The sequence below is a fragment of the Geotrypetes seraphini genome, chromosome 9 (genome assembly GCF_902459505.1).
Source record: "Geotrypetes seraphini chromosome 9, aGeoSer1.1, whole genome shotgun sequence".
Lineage (NCBI taxonomy): Eukaryota > Metazoa > Chordata > Amphibia > Gymnophiona > Dermophiidae > Geotrypetes > Geotrypetes seraphini.
The window spans coordinates 70,377,790-70,394,339 of NC_047092.1; the positions used below are offsets into that span (position 1 = coordinate 70,377,790).

At 42.6% G+C, this 16,550-nt stretch overlaps 1 protein-coding gene across 2 annotated transcripts in view; it reads right to left on the reverse strand.

Moving 5' to 3' along the window:
* The window catches only part of LRIG3 (leucine rich repeats and immunoglobulin like domains 3), a 159,631-nt gene extending 144,186 nt beyond the window's left edge, over positions 1-15,445 (reverse strand). The window contains exon 1 of one of the 2 annotated variants that reach the window (XM_033958694.1): positions 14,748-15,445. In XM_033958694.1, coding sequence (XP_033814585.1) covers positions 14,748-15,028 — 281 coding nt within the window. In that variant the 5' untranslated portion in view covers positions 15,029-15,445. Of the gene's footprint in view, positions 1-12,179; positions 12,881-14,747 lie in introns of those variants that run through there. The other variant, XM_033958693.1, reaches the window with a different exon arrangement.
* Positions 15,446-16,550: the final 1,105 nt, after the last annotated feature.

Below are 16,550 nucleotides of genomic sequence, written 5' to 3' on the forward strand. Positions count from 1 at the left end.
AAACGTAAGGAAGTTCTGTGGTAGAAAGCAACATATTTATTTGGCTCATAACTTGCTGGCGCCCGATATTTTTAGCTCACAGTGAAAAAAGTTTGCTCACAACACCCGCCCGCTTAGAGGGAACACTGGAGACTCGTAACTGTTTCTAGAGTTCGATGTAGTATATTTGTCATGGTGGTCTTTGGCTGATCATATGGTATGAGGATGGTGATATCATCCGCATAACTATAGGTGGTTATGCCTAGATTGTCCAGGTGAGCTCCAAGAGAGGCAGTGTATAGGTTGAAGAGAGTAGGGGATAGTGGGGATCCTTGTGGTACGCCGCAAGGGTTTGACCAAGGTTCTGATTTTTCTTTATTTGATTTTACTCTGTAGGTTCTGGATTTTAGGAAGCCTTCAAACCAAGAGTACACTTTATCTGAGATACCTATTGCATCCAAGATTTGAAGAAGGATGTTATGATCAACTAGGTCAAATGCTGCAGTCAGGTCCAGTTGTATGAGAAGCATTTTTTTTCCTGTGCTAAGATGTTGTCTTGCTGTGTCCATAAGGGAGCCTAGTAGTGTCTCTGTGCTGAAGTTGGTTCTGAAGCCAGATTGCATGGGATGGAGTAAGTTATGGTCGTCTAGATAGTTTGTGAGGAGTTTGGCTATTAGTCCTTCTGTAATTTTGACATATAGCGGTATTGAGGCAATGGGTCTGAAGTTGGATGGTTGGTCCATTGGTCCTTTTGAGTCTTTATGGATTGGGGTAATGATGATTTTGCTGAGGTCAGTTGGGAAAATGCCATCTGTGAGCGTAGTTTGTAGGGGTGAAGGGCCACTACTCAGACTGGAGAAAGGTCACGAGTGGTGTTCCGCAGGGCTCGGTGCTCGGGTCGCTACTTTTTAACATATTCATAAATGATCTAGAAACAGGGACGAAGTGTGAGATAATAAAATTTGCGGACGACACCAAACTATTTAGTGGAGCTCGGACAAAAGAGGACTGCGAAGAATTGCAAAGAGACTTGGACAAACTAGGGGAATGGGCAGAGAGATGGCAGATGAAATTCAACGTTGAGAAGTGTAAAGTATTGCATGTGGGAAGCAAAAACCCGAGGTATAATTATACGATGGGAGGGATGTTATTGACTGAGAGTACCCAAGAAAGGGCCTTGGGGGTAATGGTGGACATGACAATGAAGCCGACGGCACAGTGCGCAGCTGCCGCTAAGAGAGCGAATAGAATGCTAGGTATAATCAAGAAGGGTATTACAACCAGAACGAAAGAAGTTATCCTGCCGCTGTATCAGGCAATGGTGCATCCACATCTTGAGTACTGCGTCCAGTATTGGTCACCGTACCTTAAGAAGGATATGGCATTACTCGAGAGAGTTCAGAGGAGAGCGACACGACTGATTAAGGGGATGGAAAGCCTTTCATACGCTGAGAGATTGGAAAAACTGGGACTCTTTTCCCTGGAAAAGAGAAGATTAAGAGGGGATATGAGACTTACAAGATCATGAAGGGCATAGAGAGAGTAGAGAGGGACAGATTCTTCAAACTTTCAGAAAATAAAAAACAAGAGGGCATTCGGAAAAGTTGAAAGGGGGCAGATTCAAAACAAATGCTAAGAAGTTCTTCTTTACACAACGTGTGGTGGACACCTGGAATGCAATTCCAGAGGACGTTATAGGGCAGAGTACGGTACTGGGTTTTAAGAAAGGATTGGACAAATTCCTGCTGGAAAAGGGGATAGAGAGGTATAGATAGAAATTTACTGCACAGGTCCTGGACCTGTTGGGCCGCCGCATGAGCGGACTGCTGGGCACGATGGACCTCAGGTCTGACCCAGCGGAGGCATTTCTTATGTTCTTATTATGTTCATTGCAGAAGTAGAGTACGGAATTTTACACTGGAGGTAGTAAGGAGATATGATGGGCAGTGGTTGAGGTCACAGGAGGCGTGGCTGTATTTTTTGTAGAATTTATTGAGTTCGGACCATTATATGTTGGGGAATTGAGACCATGTTCTGTCTGCTGCTGTTGATTCTTTTTCTGTGGGTTGAATTGTGATTTCGTTTAGGTGGGATGGGGTAAAATTGAGGGTGGCTCTGGCGTTCGTAATTTTGTTCTTGAAGTGATCTGCTAAGAGGGTAGCTGAGGGGTGTGGGGTGTTGTTAGTGGTTGTGTAGGGTTTGGTCTTTTAATATTTGGAATAGTTTTTTGGTATCTTGGGTTTCTGTGCCTATGAGGTTTGTGTAGTGAATTTTCCTTTTGTCTTTTAATAGAAGTTTATATTGTTTGTTAATTTTTTTCCAGGCAGTTTTCGTTTGATCTAGGTTTGTTTTTCTCCATTTTCTTTCTAATCGTCTGCATTGCCTTTTAAGTTGGAGCAGATCGTTGTCAAACCATTGGTCTGATCTTCTACTGGTTCTAGTTTTGGTTTGTAATGGGGCTAGTTCATCCAGGATGTTGGTGGTCAGATTATTCCAGTGAGAGATGAAGTCTTTGGGGTCGCAGTCTTGGAGTGTTTCATCTATTTTTGTCCAGAATATGGTTGGTTTGATATTTTGATAGGCTACTGTAAGGAAGATTCCAGTAACCTAACCCCCTCTTTTACTAAGGTGCGCTAACCGATTAGCACGTGCTAATTGAATTAGCCGTGCTAACCACTAACGTGTCCATAGAGTAACATGCACGCGTTAGCATTTAGCGCACACTAATTCGATTAGCACACCTTACTAAAAGAGGGCCTTAAGAGTGTGCAAAAACACTACATTCCTCTATCTCACCTATAAAAATTATACTCCATGGGGCTCATAATCGAAAGTGAAAAACGTCCAAAAAACGGCCTAAGTCGGCACTTGGACGAACATTGTCAAAATACGTCCAAGTGCCGATAATAAAACCGGGTTTTGGACATATTTATAAATGACCTAGGCCTTCCCAGTGCCGCTGAACAACCAGAGCTAAATGGGGTGTTTCAGGAGGAATGTCGAGGGTGGGAATTGGGCAGGACATGGGCCGTGCTAGACTTAGTCGTATTGAATGTATAACCGAAAGTTCGACAAAACAACCTAGACAGAACTTGGACATTGTGACTTAGGCCATTTAAAACATGTTCTAAGTCACAAAAACCAACCTAAAGTGACCAGATAAGCACTTCAAACACAAAGTACAGACCCTTACACACTACCCCAGTGCTCACCACACTCCCCCTCCCATAAAAATTGTAATCACAACTTTAAATACCTGTCTCCAGAACATCAGCACCTGGCATCAGAAAGCCTAGTCGAGCTGCACAGAGGCGTCTTAAGTTGTCTTGGGGGTGGGTTAGGGACCCATGGAGAGCAGGACCCAGGCCCATAAGCCACTGTAAGCACTACATTCATGGTGCAAAATGTGCACTCCCCAAAAAACCCCAAACCCTTTTGCACTGCCCTATAAGTGGCTCCTGCAGCCATAAGGGCTATTGGGGTGGTGGATAGGTGGGTCTAGGATATTCTGGGGGTGTTTTGGGGGCTCACCTATAAGGGAGCTGTAGTGAGATTATAATTTGGCGCCCTTTTGTGAAGTTCACAGCAGTGCCCTGTAAGGGACCCCACTATTCAGGTGCCATGTCTGGGTGTCCAGTCCATCACTTTTCTGACCCCTCCCACGTCCAATAGGGCGTATTCTAGACGTTTCTGACTTGGACGAATATTTGGACGAAAATGTGGTATAAAAATTGACGATTTAGCAACTTGGACGATCAGACGGCTCTGGACGTATAGTTAGACAATTTTCGAAAAAAAAATATTTTGGACGTATTTTTCAAAAATGTGTCTTAAGCTGTATCTGACTTTGGACAACTTGCAACTTAGGCGAAAAAGGACTGAGACGTTTCTTTCGATTATGCCCCCTCCACAGCTTTTATTTAGAATATTTATCCAAGGACCCACCAGGCAGTGAAAGACACAAGCAGATTTGTTTGGCTGGAGCAACAAACTGAATAAAAATTGGCAGTCTTTAACCCATTTTAAAAAAAAGTCTTGCTATTACAACTGCTGCTCTGCATCGTTACCACAGTGGAGCCAGACACTTTCACTCACAACTCAAACTTTCATGCATCTGGAACCTATTGAAACTGGAAGCCCAACAGCTTTTGCCTTATGCTAACTTCAGTCAAATTCTGTTAAGTATAAACTATACAGACTAGACATTTTTTCAAGTAAAAACCATTTTTAGTCTCTCTCTCTCTCTTTCTTTTCCTTTTCTGTCGTGATGTACGAGTGTTATGCAAATTATCCAAGTTATTTTAAAGGCAAGCCCCTCATAAAAAAGGAAAAATAAAACCCATACAGGACAAATGTAATGCTAGAAGTCTTCCATCACCAACTAAACATACCACTAACATATAGGGTTTTTTCTTCCCGCCAGTCTTATTTCTCACATAAAATGCAAATCAGCAGGTTTTATAACTGTTTATGGTTTGTTCACTAAGCGGTGTTAGCATATGTTAAGTGTCACACACTAGCAGATAATGGTTAACATGGCATCTTTAACTGCTAGCACATGGTAATTTCTGTATTAATAGCGATAGAATGAAATGGCGCAGTCAACTCATGTCTGTGTCAACTGTAGATCAGTGAATCACAAACTGTGTGCTGCGAGATTCGAAGTGTGCCGCGAGATCCCGGCGAGGAGGGCAGTCGTTGGCGCCTGCTGACTGCCTACAGGATTTTAATTTTAGTATTTATATACCACTTATAGCCTAAGTGGTTTATACAGTATTCACTTACTCAAGCATTTTCCCTATTTGTCCCGGTGGGCTCACAGTCTGTCTAATGTACCTGGGGCAGGGAAGGATTAAGGCCCAAATTCTGTAACCAGCACCTAATGTTAGGCACCTATTTTGGAGGCGCCCAACTAGATAGGTGCCTATCTAAATTTAACAACAAGCCCAATTAAGCTTTCTAATCAGCACTAATTGAAACTTAGCCGCCTATCAAGAAAGAGCAACTCTGTAACAAGGCGCCTCTAAAAATTTAGGTGGCCTTCAAAAAAATAGGCGCTATGCATGTTAGGCGTGGGCGTGGCTTCACGTTAGGCGCCTTGTTGCAGAATTGCTGCTCCTAAGCGTGCTTAGGTGCTCACACGGGCGCCTACATTTTAGTTGTGTCTACAGCTGGCTTATTTATTGGGCACCTCCAAGATAGGTGCCGCTCAGCGCGATTCACTAAACAGCACCCAATTGTACTTGAATCGTGCCTATATCAACGCCTAACTTTTGGGCGCTTCTTATAGAATTTGCCCCTAAGTGACTTACCCAGGGTCACAAGGTAAGCCATATGCACCAGAACATGTATTTGCAAGGGAGTGTACAATGAGAACAAACGAATGAACACGGGCATTGTGTAGCAGGGCGCCCACTTACAGATATAACTTGCAGAATACTGTATGTTCCACATATCATTACCACATTTAAGTGTTCTATGGCTGGTGTTAACTGCAGCTGCCTAAATGCTAAGCATTCTGATACCTGGTTCCATAATAGTTTACAATGGAACATAGGTGTTTAGGTTCCATTATAAACAGGCTCTTACCACATGGCCTTGAGGAGAGTGTGCATTAAAATTATAAGCAATTAGAGTTGTTACTGCCTCGCTGCTAAATGCTAAGGGCTAGATTCACTAAACCCACCTTACCTTAACGGTCCGTGTCTTTTCCTATGCGATCACTGGCCGGCCGATTGATTCACCATTAGTCTCCATGCAAATTAGCCCAATTGGACGCCCGCCCCTTACTGACCCCACGGATCGCAGAAGAGTGATCCTGACACATGCGCAGACCATCTTGTTTGCCTGTAGATGGTCTGCGCATACTCCCCATGGGATTCTGAACACGAACAGGTTTGCTGCAATTTAGTAGCTGAGGTTCACTTACCACTTGCAAATAAGAAACACTAGGATAACCTTCAGGCACACACAAGAGCTTCCTGTGGGTTACAAAAAGACAAGGGGCACTGCTGTTTCCTCACTCCAGCGTGCAATGGGATTGGGTGCCTGCGAGCAGAGGAGGGAAGATTTTTTTTCGAGACCTGTGAAATTTTTCGCGAGCTCGCTTACTCTCCCGTGTCCCAGGCTAGCCTGCCCTTCCATGGAGTGCAAGCCCATGGTTTTAACCCACGGGTTTAAAGCAGGGCTGCACTGCGGGGAAGGGCAGACTAGCCTGGGAAACGGGAGAGTAAAACGGGCTCACGAAAAAGTTTCAGCTCGGGAGGCTAGGGAGGAGAACATGCCCTGAAAAGCATGTAAGAGAGTCGAGGCTTTTTAAGAGCCAGCAACAGTCAGGGCGGCAAGAGCAGGGCTGCAGAAAGGCAGGAGAATCGGGGCTAAGCAGAGAAGCAGAAAGGCAGGAGAATCGGGGCTGAGCAGGGTGGGCTAAGAGCAGGAGATTCATTCAAAGCAGGCAGGAAATCGGGGCTTATAGCAGAGAAGCAGAAGGCAAGGCAGTTGGAAAGGGCTTGAGCGACAGGTCTTCAGCAGTCGCTTGTTTGTGATCGGCCAGCCCAGTCGGTGTTGCAGGGTTTTGGTTAGTGAATTGCGTCCCTGCCTACTTTTCATGCCGTTCCCCTCATTTGCATGCGCGGATCGGAAGATGGTCGGAAGAGAGGTCAGTGAATCGGGCCTGAGTAAAATCGGGTCACAAACCGATCGGTACACATCGGCCCAAGATCACAAGGAGTCGCAGTGAGATTTCAACTATGGTTCTCAGCCCCTTTGCTCTAACATTAGCCCCCCTCTTTTACTAAGGTGCGCTAATCGAATTAGCTTGCGCTAAACACTAACGTGTCCATAAACTAACATGCACGCAATAGCGTTTAGCGCGCGCTAAATCGGTTAGCGCACCTTAGTAAAAGAGGGCCTAGGTCATTCCTCCACTCCACAGGTGCAGGTAACATATTTTTTTTTTTTTCAATAAGGATGTTTCTCTCAAGTTAATTAATAGAAAGGTGCTGAGAACACCCAACAGTTAATGCTGAAGCTTGACATCTAAGGTAGGCTAATTCTGGCACATAACCTGCGGTAACTGCAAAATATCACCAAATCTTACCACTCTAACGAGTCGATCCCCTTAATACATAATTACTTGCAGTCAACTAATTTGAGTGGGACAACTATCATTTTCCCAGCTATCAAACCACAGATTAGCAATGCACTCTCCATGCCAAACAATTTTTATTGAGTTAAATTACTAAAAGCAATTATTTAAGAACATAAGAACAGCCTTATTGGGTCAGACCAAAGGTCCATCAAGCCCTGTAGCCCATTCTCACGGAGGCCAATCCAGGTTACTAGTAATGCTTTAAGGATAAAAACATAAACCTCTGGTTATCAAAATGGTTAATGGTCTATATCATAAAAATCTAAATATGTATACTTTTAAAGAAAGATGGGCTAGAGGAGATATAAAGTTAAACATCTCCAAAGTATAGATTTATAGGAGGGGTACCTTTTTTTTTTCACAACTGAAATGAGGGAGGTCCTAGGATGAAGACAAAAAGGAGTAATCTAAAGAAATTTCTTTATAGAAATAAAAGGTGGCCTCCACCTAGACTTGGTGGAGATGAAAATAGTGTCTGCATTCAAGAAAGCTGGGGACAAGTATAAAGAATCTTGTACTCGTAGAAGGAGCTATTCATTAGCAGTCTCTGTAGTCTGAAATAAGCTTACAGCAGGAGTACGTGGAAAACAAAACTTGGTTCGATTTAGGAGGCGAGGTGACACTTGCTTATTCAGGACAGATGATATAGGGACCCTGGGACTTGACTTCTCTGTTGCTTATTTGTGTTTATTTTTTTAATTATTACGTATGTACTAAATAAATGTACACCACCTTTGGAATAAGATAGTTTGTAAATAGGTAATAAATAATAAATGATTTCCAACTAATGCATGAGAATAAAAATGCAACCTTGATGAATCTCAGTGAAGGGAAACAAAAGTAAAATTCTTGCTCAGATACTCAATGCCAAAAATTATGTTCTCATTGCACCTATTTAAATTAATTGTAATGCTTAAAAAAAAAAAGCAAAATACTTTACTTTTCTCAAACTTGAGCCAAATTTAAAAAATTCTAATCTATGAACAGCTTCTTAATCAATCCCACTAGGCCCTGTCAGGCTGCTAATTCAGCAGAAAACAGAAAAGCTGAAAAACAAAACTGGGGCTGTTTTTTTTAAGACACTGGATCCAATGTGACTCATAAATCAGCTTGCTATGCTCAAGTTTGTCTCAGAACAAAAAACAGAAAACCAGCTGTGAAAACCATAAACCCCAATTTTAATGGGAATTCTAGTTAAAAAAGAAAAGAGAGAGAAAAAAAAAAAAGATGCAATGCAAAATCCCTTAAATGAGATTATTTTTTAACCCTGCCTCTTCGTTTTGAACATTTCTGAGTGGAACTTCTAGAAACACATCGAGAACGTGAAAGGACCAACCACTGGCTCATCTGCTACAGGTTTACACACTTTATAGAACTGTATAACAACATGAATGTAAACTGCATCACTTAAGACCCGGACACATGATAAACATATACTACTAACAACCATATATGCAATATTTGGCCAATAATTTCAAGACTCACAAGCTTTGTTAGCCAATGTATCAGAAATTCAGTCACCAAGAACGCTCATTAAAAAGTCCATCACATTCAGGATTAGAAAACTCCCTTGAGCCAGGTCATCTGGTGCCCAAACTAAAGGACAAATAGAAATAAAAGACAAAAAAAGTAGCAAATAGCAATTTAAACAGTTCCTAGTCTCTTAAATATGTTTAATTTGCACTTATATTTTATAAATGTATCATCAATACTCGTTATAACTATTAATAGGTGAGTGAATGACCAACAAGTTCTGCCCTTCAGTGCAATCTTTCTCAACATACAGAACTTCAAAACATTCTTGATGCTCAAGCAAATACAGGGACCGACTCCTCTTAATTAACGAGCCCTTTTACTCTGGTGTTCTAAAAACTGGCCTTGATGCATTCTAAAAAAGGACAACCCCCCATCCCCCCACCATACACCCCCATCAATAAGACCTCAAAAGACAGCCTTGGTGATCTGGTGGTCTGGGGGATACAGCTGAGAACCCCTTCAGCTCAAGCAACCCCCAGCCCCTTCCCCGTACCTCATTGCAGAAGCCAGCAAAAGGTCTGCCCACATTCTCTTGCCAGCAGGCCCACCTCTTTGAAATGGTGGGCCTTCCCCTTCCCAGTGCATTCTGGGGTGCACTAGGGAAGGGCCTAAGGCTCTGATTGGCCTGGCTACGTTAAGCCCCTCCTATGGGAAAGACCTTAGGTATCTGGGCCAATCAGGACCTTAGGCCACCTTCCCGTTGGACAGGAGGATCCCATCTCGCTCCTGCCTCCAAGACTTTTTTTTTTTTTTAAACTGCCTTTAAAACCCAGCAGTGAACCAAGGCAGGAGCGACCTTCCTACACTCCTGCCCTCTGCAGAGCCAATATCTAATGGCTAATGGCTGCTGAGTTCCCGTGACAACCTCACGAGACCAGGGGAACTCACAAAGTTGCTGCAAGAACTTGCAGTAGTTTATTTGAAAAACATTTAAACAATATTTTTGCTAATTATCATCTAGAATTTCAGTACAATTCTGTATTTTCATTAAATTATAATAGAGAAAACAGCCAGCATCTCTCTCACCCCTGCCCTCCAGCCAGAATCTCTCTCAACTCTTGTGCTCCCAGCCAACTACTTTCTCTCACCCCTGTGACTCCGCCCCTAGCCAGCATCTTTCACACTCTCACTGCTGTGCTAAAAACCGTTATTGCAGTTTTGTAAAAGTGGGGGGATGTATTTCTATTTTTAAGGCTCTTAAGAGCTCTGATGACAGGAAAATACCTACTGTATGTAATTTACCAAAGATACTACTGAAAAAGGCATGTGCTAAATCCAAATCCCTTCCCTTCCCCTTATGTACACTGACCGGGCTATTTTAAAAACCACATTCAAACAAAAATGAAATCATCTGAACAAGTATTTGCACATTCTTACTCTGTTTAATGTCAAATTTCAAATATTGTATATCACATTTGTTGATCATGCATAGAACAATTGTAAGTACCTTATAGACAGGTTAGTGGTGCTAGACTAAGGGCCTGTTTTACAAAGCCGCGCTAGCGGCTGCAGCGAGGTAACGGGCTTCGGGGCAGTTGCGCGCGGCTTTGTAAAACAGGCCCTAAGATTTATTGCTAGATTATGACACAAAAGATACTGTTTACATAAGAAGTTTGACCACAGGTTTTACTTACACCTTTAAAGAAACACTCCCCTGACTGTAAAATCAACAAGTGGTACAACCCACCAGGGAACAATTACAGCAGGGTGTCTAAAACTATAGACAGTGATTATTTATACAAGTGGAAGTTATTTTCAGATACTTTAGGAATGTTAAATTGCTTATATTTACACTTCCTGGGAGGGAAAATCAATTTTAAATTACAATATTCTGTAGCATGTTCAGCATATCTGAACATCCTTTTCTATCTTCTAATCTTACAGATTGCAAACATTTTCTATACACTTTATAGAAAATAGCATACAAATGGTTGATGCACTGAAGTATATTGAATTGCAGATTTTGCATGTGGTATTTCTGCCACCAGAACTAACACGGAAGTCCAGCACACAACAGCATGCAAAGGGCTCCTTTTATCAAGGCGCGCTACGGGAGATAGCGCGTCGGAAATTTCATCACGCGCTAACCCCCACGGCAGACTAAAATCCTAACGCCTCGTCAATGGAGGCGTTAAGTACTAGCGCGGCAGGCGGTTTAACACGCGGTATTCCGCACGTTAAACCGCTACCGCGCCTTTGTAAAAGGACCCCAAAGTTTTGCTGTTAACTTTTAAGCAAAGCTTTAACTACCCTTCACTGAGGTGTAGTTAAATTATTTTGTGAAGTTTATGAAGCTATTTTCACATGGGGTTTAATTAGGACCTCTTAATAAATGGCCTGCTTTACATAATTTTACTGACACTCTATGAATTTACATGAAGTTTCTAAAGCTTAAAACCACACAAATTATTCAGTTTTGCAAAATGGATACATAAATAGTGAGCTTTATCACATTTCATGGTCACTATTTAGAACCCATGGGACAAATTATACAGTAGATAAGGATCAATTGTTTCTTGAACTGCCTAGATTTGTTCTTTTCTACAATTATGTTGGGAACATAAGTATATGAACTTTATATGCTTACACCAGCTTTTTTCCCTCCTCACCCCAGGTCTTCCATGCAACTTCTGTATTCTTTTCCTAGCCTAAACATCTGTCCTAAGCATGCTTAAGTTATGTTGTATTTCACTACAGCTCTACAGGTAGGTTGCTGGAGGCTGTGGATTATTTTTTAAAGCCTATTATTCTTAAAGCAAAAACTTATTTCCTCAAATTTCCTTAGTCTGAAAGCAAAGTTTACTTTCTGAATGTTTTCACTTTTGATCTGAAAGACCTACATTCAATAATTGGGATTTCTGTACTATCACATAAAAATCAGTCACTCAGTAGCAAAGCTAATTGTTCAGTTGTGAAGCAGACAATTTCATTCCAACTCTTTTCATAACATGAACAAGAAAGAAAAACAAATCCTTAAACTTTAGTGTCACTTGGATCAGAAAATATTCGGCACTAAACTCCCTAAATGCCTAGTTCCATATGTTGGCAAAACACATTGCAGGGAGAAAAAAAAAAACAGCATGACCTCCAGATGAGGCAATTGAGTAGAATTAGCCACAACTAATTGAAAACCTTCCTGATTAGTTATCTTTAAAGTCCTTATCTCTCTTCTTTTGAAATGTAATCCAAAATCCAGGGAGGAATCTATTTATGTTATGTTTAGCACCTCTTCCCCCTCCCCCCCCCCCCCAATCATTTTGAAAAGTTGGACTGCAGTTTTAAGAGAAAACATGAAAGCTCACACTCCTAAAAAAAAAAAAAAAAGTACTTTGATTTAGGTTTAAATGGGTAACAGGGAGCGAGGCCTTAAACCTGTCTGAACTGAAGACAGTGGGTCTATCCCCCAGCTGGAGAACGGGGCAAACAAGTTTCCTGAGCTGTGCTAAGCAGACACAGCCTCTGGCTAACTCTCCTCCCCCTCCCCCACCCACGCTGCAAACAGTACAGTACTTACAACTGAACGACCCAGTCGGGCAACCCTTCCGGCACTTGGCTCAACTTTTTCCGACTACAATCCAGCAGGTCCCCATAACAGCGGCAGGGGGAGGGACAAGACCTGAGGCTCCGCGGGCTATCCGACCCGTAGCATTCGTCCGGGAAAGCGAAGGCCAGCAGCGCCAGGAGAGAGGCCGAGGCAGCGGACCGCATGCTGCAACTTAAGGGATTCCTCCGAGAAATCCCCCGGCGAGCTCCGCGTTGAAGAAGGAGAACCCCGCACGAGACAGCCGCGTGCATGTCCTAGCTCCACCGCGAGCGCAGAGAGGAGACAGGAGGGATAGAGGGGCACGCGCGTACACAGCAGCTCGTGGCGGGTCCTGAAAACAGCGTTCATATGTAAGATCCCAGATTTAAAAAAAAAAAAAAAAAACGTCGTGTGCGTTTTATATCCTCCCTTGCAATATCGTTGCAGATGCTGTTTTCTGGATAATTTTAAAATAGGTTATTCTGTTGTCAAACTGTGCAAATATGGACTGCAAAGTACCAAATTCGAGCTGGAAATGCTAAGTAGTTCTTTATATATCAGAGGCTAGAGTCTGCAACCGATTCCAGTGCAATTGATCGTAGTCCTCCAGAAGTGTGATGGAAAAAGGGCTCTAAGGCTGCCCTAGCCTCAATTCCATGTCAGAAGGAAGCAGTCGTTTTATGATCAGTTTTCAGAGGGCGGGACTGTGCAACTGCCTCTATGGGAAGCTTTTCTTTATAGGGGAAAGCCCTGTTGTGTGCAGATCAGGAGGAACTTTCATACACGGCCCTACTCCTTCCAAGCAGGGATAAAGTTAGTTGCAAAACACTAACTCAACTGTCAGTGGATCTGGTAGAAGTCTTGATCCATACAGAATTAAACACAGAGATTTCATGTACTGAAATGTGTAGCGCTGTTTTATTTTCGTCAAAGTCAACAAGTGGTACAACCCACCAGGGAACAATCACAGCAGGGTGTCTAAAGCTAGAGACAGTGCTTATTTATACAAGTGGAAGTTATTTTCACATACTTTAGGAATGTTAAATTGCATATATTTACATTTCCTGGGAGGGAAAATCAATTTTAAATTAAAATTTTCTGTAGCATGTTTAGCATATCTGAACATCCTTTTCTATCTTCTAATCTTGCAGATTGCAAGCATTTTCTATGCACTTTTTAGGAAATAGCATACAAATGGTTGATGCACTGAAGTATATTGAATTGCAGATTTTGCATGTGGTATTTCTGCCACCAGAACTAACATGGAAGTCCAGCTCACAACTGCATGCAAAGTTTTGCTGTTAACTTTTAAGCAAAGCTATAATTACCCTTCACTGAGGTGTAGCTACATTATTTTGTCAAGTTTATGAAGCTGTTTTCACATGGAGTTTAATTAGGACCTCTTTAATAAATGGCCTGCTTTGCATAATTTTACTGACACTCTATGAATTAAGCCACACGAATTATTCAGTTTTGCAAAATGGATACATAAATAGTGAGCTTTATCACATTTCATGGTCACTATTTTAGAACCCATGGGACAAATTATACAGTAGATAAGGATCAATTGTTTCTTGAACTGCCTAGATTTGTTCTTTTCTACAATTATGTTGGGAACATAAGTATATGAACTTTATATGCTTACACCAGCTTTTTTCCCTCCTCACCCCAGGTCTTCCATGCAACTTCTGTATTCTTTTCCTAGCCTAAACATCTGTCCTAAGCATGCTTAAATTATGTTTTATTTCACTACAGCTCTACAGGTAGGTTGCTGGAGGCTGTGGATTATTTTTTAAAGCCTATTATTCTTAAAGCAAAAACTTATTTCCTCAAATTTCATTAGTCTGAAAGCAAAGTTTACTTTCTGAATGTTTTCACTTTTGATCTGAAAGACCTACATTCAATAATTCGGATTTCTGTACTATCACATAAAAATCAGTCACTCAGAAGCAAAGCCAATTGTTCAGTTGTGAAGCAGATAATTTCATTCCAACTCTTTTCATAACATGCACAAGAACTAAAAACAAATCCTTAAATTTTAGTGTCACTTGGATCAGAAAATATTCGGCACAAAACTCCCTAAATGCCTAGTTCCATATGTTGGCAAAACACATTGCAGGGAGAAAAAAAAAACAGCATGACCTCCAGATGAGGCAATTGAGTAGAATTAGCCACAACTAATTGAAAACCTTCCTGATTAGTTATCTTTAAAGTCCTTCTCTCTCTTCTTTTGAAATGTAATCCAAAATCCAGGGAGGAATCATTTGTGTTATGTTTAGCACCTCTTTCCCCCCTCCCAATCATTTTGAAAAGTTGGACTGCAGTTTTCAGAGAAAACATGAAAGCTCACACTCCTAAAAAAAAAAAGTACTTTGATTTAGGTTTAAATGGGTAACAGGGAGCGAGGCCTTAAAACTGTCTGAAGTGAAGAGAGTGGGTCTATCCCCCAGCTGGTGAACGGGGCAAACAAGTTTCCTGAGCTGTGCTAAGCAGACACAGCCTCTTGCTAACTCTCCTTCCCACCCCCCTGCATTCCCCTGCACTGCATGCAGTACTTACAACTGAACGATCCAGTCGGGCAACCATTCCGGCACTTGGCTCAACTTTTTCCGACTACAATCCAGCAGGTCCCCATAACAGCGGCAGGGAGAGGGACAAGATCCGAGGCTCTGTGGGCTATCCGACCCATAGCCGTCGTCCGGGAAAGCGAAGACCAGCAGCGCCAGGAGGAAGGCTGGGGCAGCGGACTGCATGCTGCAACTTAAGGGATTCCTCCAGGAAATCCCCCGGCAAGCTCCATGTTGAAGAAGGAGAACCCCAAACGAGACAGCCATGTGCATATTCGTGCTCCACACGAGTGCAGAGAGGAGAAAGCAGGGAGTTAGAGGAGCACGCGCGTACACAGCAGCTCGTGGTGGGTCCTGAAAACTGCGTTCATATGTAGGGTCCCAGATTTTAAAAAAACAAACAAACAAGCATCGTGTGCATTTTATATCCTTCCTTGCAATATAGTTGCAGATGCTGTTTTCTGGATGATTTTAAGATGAGTTATTCTGTTGTCAAACCAAGCATATATGGACTGCAAAGTACCAAATTCGAGCTGGAAATGCTAAGTAGTTCTTTATATATCAGAGGCTAGAGTCTGCAACCGATTCCAGTGCAATTGATCGTAGTCCTCCAGAAGTGTGATGGAAAAAAGGCTTTAAGGCTGCCCTAGCCTCAATTCCATGTCAGAAGGAAGCAGTCGTTTTATGATCAGTTTTCAGAGGGCGGGACTGTGCAACTGCCTCTATGGGAAGCTTTTCTTTATAGGGGAAAGCCCTGTTGTGTGCAGATCAGGAGGAACTTTCATACACGGCCCCACTTCTTCCAAGCAGGGATAAAGTTAGTTGCAAAACACTATCAACTGTCAATGGATCTGGTGGAAATCTTGATCCATACAGAATCAAACACGGAGATTTCATGTACTGAAATGTGTAGTGCTGTTTTATTTCATCAATTATTAGTTGAATATTATGCACAACATTCTTTAGTCCAAGGTGCTGCGGATTTTGTGAGCCTCAGTTGTAATAGATGAACTAATCATTATTCTGCATCATTTCAAGTTTATTATACAGTCAAACCTTGGTTTGCGAGTGTTTTGCAAGACGAGCAAAACACTATCGCAAATCTTGCCTCACAAACCAATCGTTGACTCAATATGCGAGCACCTACCACCGAGAACCGGCATCGCATCACCGCCCGTCCTCTTGCCCGCCCAAACCCTGATCGAGAACCAGCACGCAGCACCAACCCACAGGATATGCCGGTGCTGAAAGAGCCTGCTGCTGATCTCTGCTGGACCTTGAGACTCTGTGCATGCTCCGAGATTCTAATGAGATAATGTTCTACCATGTTTTCTTAGCTGTTATGCCATCTTATCTAAGTTTACCATGCTATCTGTTACTATTATGTCTGAGAATGCAGCACCATGGTAGGTTCATGGTGCCACTAAGTTTCATGGTACCACTAAGAGCATTATTTTATGGAAGGCATCAAATTAGGCAGGAGCAAATGGACTTTGCTCCTGCCCACCCCACAATCTCCAATGCTTCCAAAGGTAGCCCCTTTTGGGCTATGCCCATGTGAGTAGGAGGAGTGCTTCAACTGAGTGGGGGCCTGTAATCTAAGGGAGAGTGGGTGGGCTGGAACCTTGGGGGAGCAGGGCCTTATTCAAGGAGGGTGGAGACCCTGCTCTACTGGGACTGGGCTTGGGTCCCAATGACTGATGCTTCTTTTGATCGCTGCATTTATAGCCCTATATGTGGTGGGGTGCTTAAGGTAGCAGTAGTAGCAGCTGTTGCACCTGTGTTGGAGGTGGTG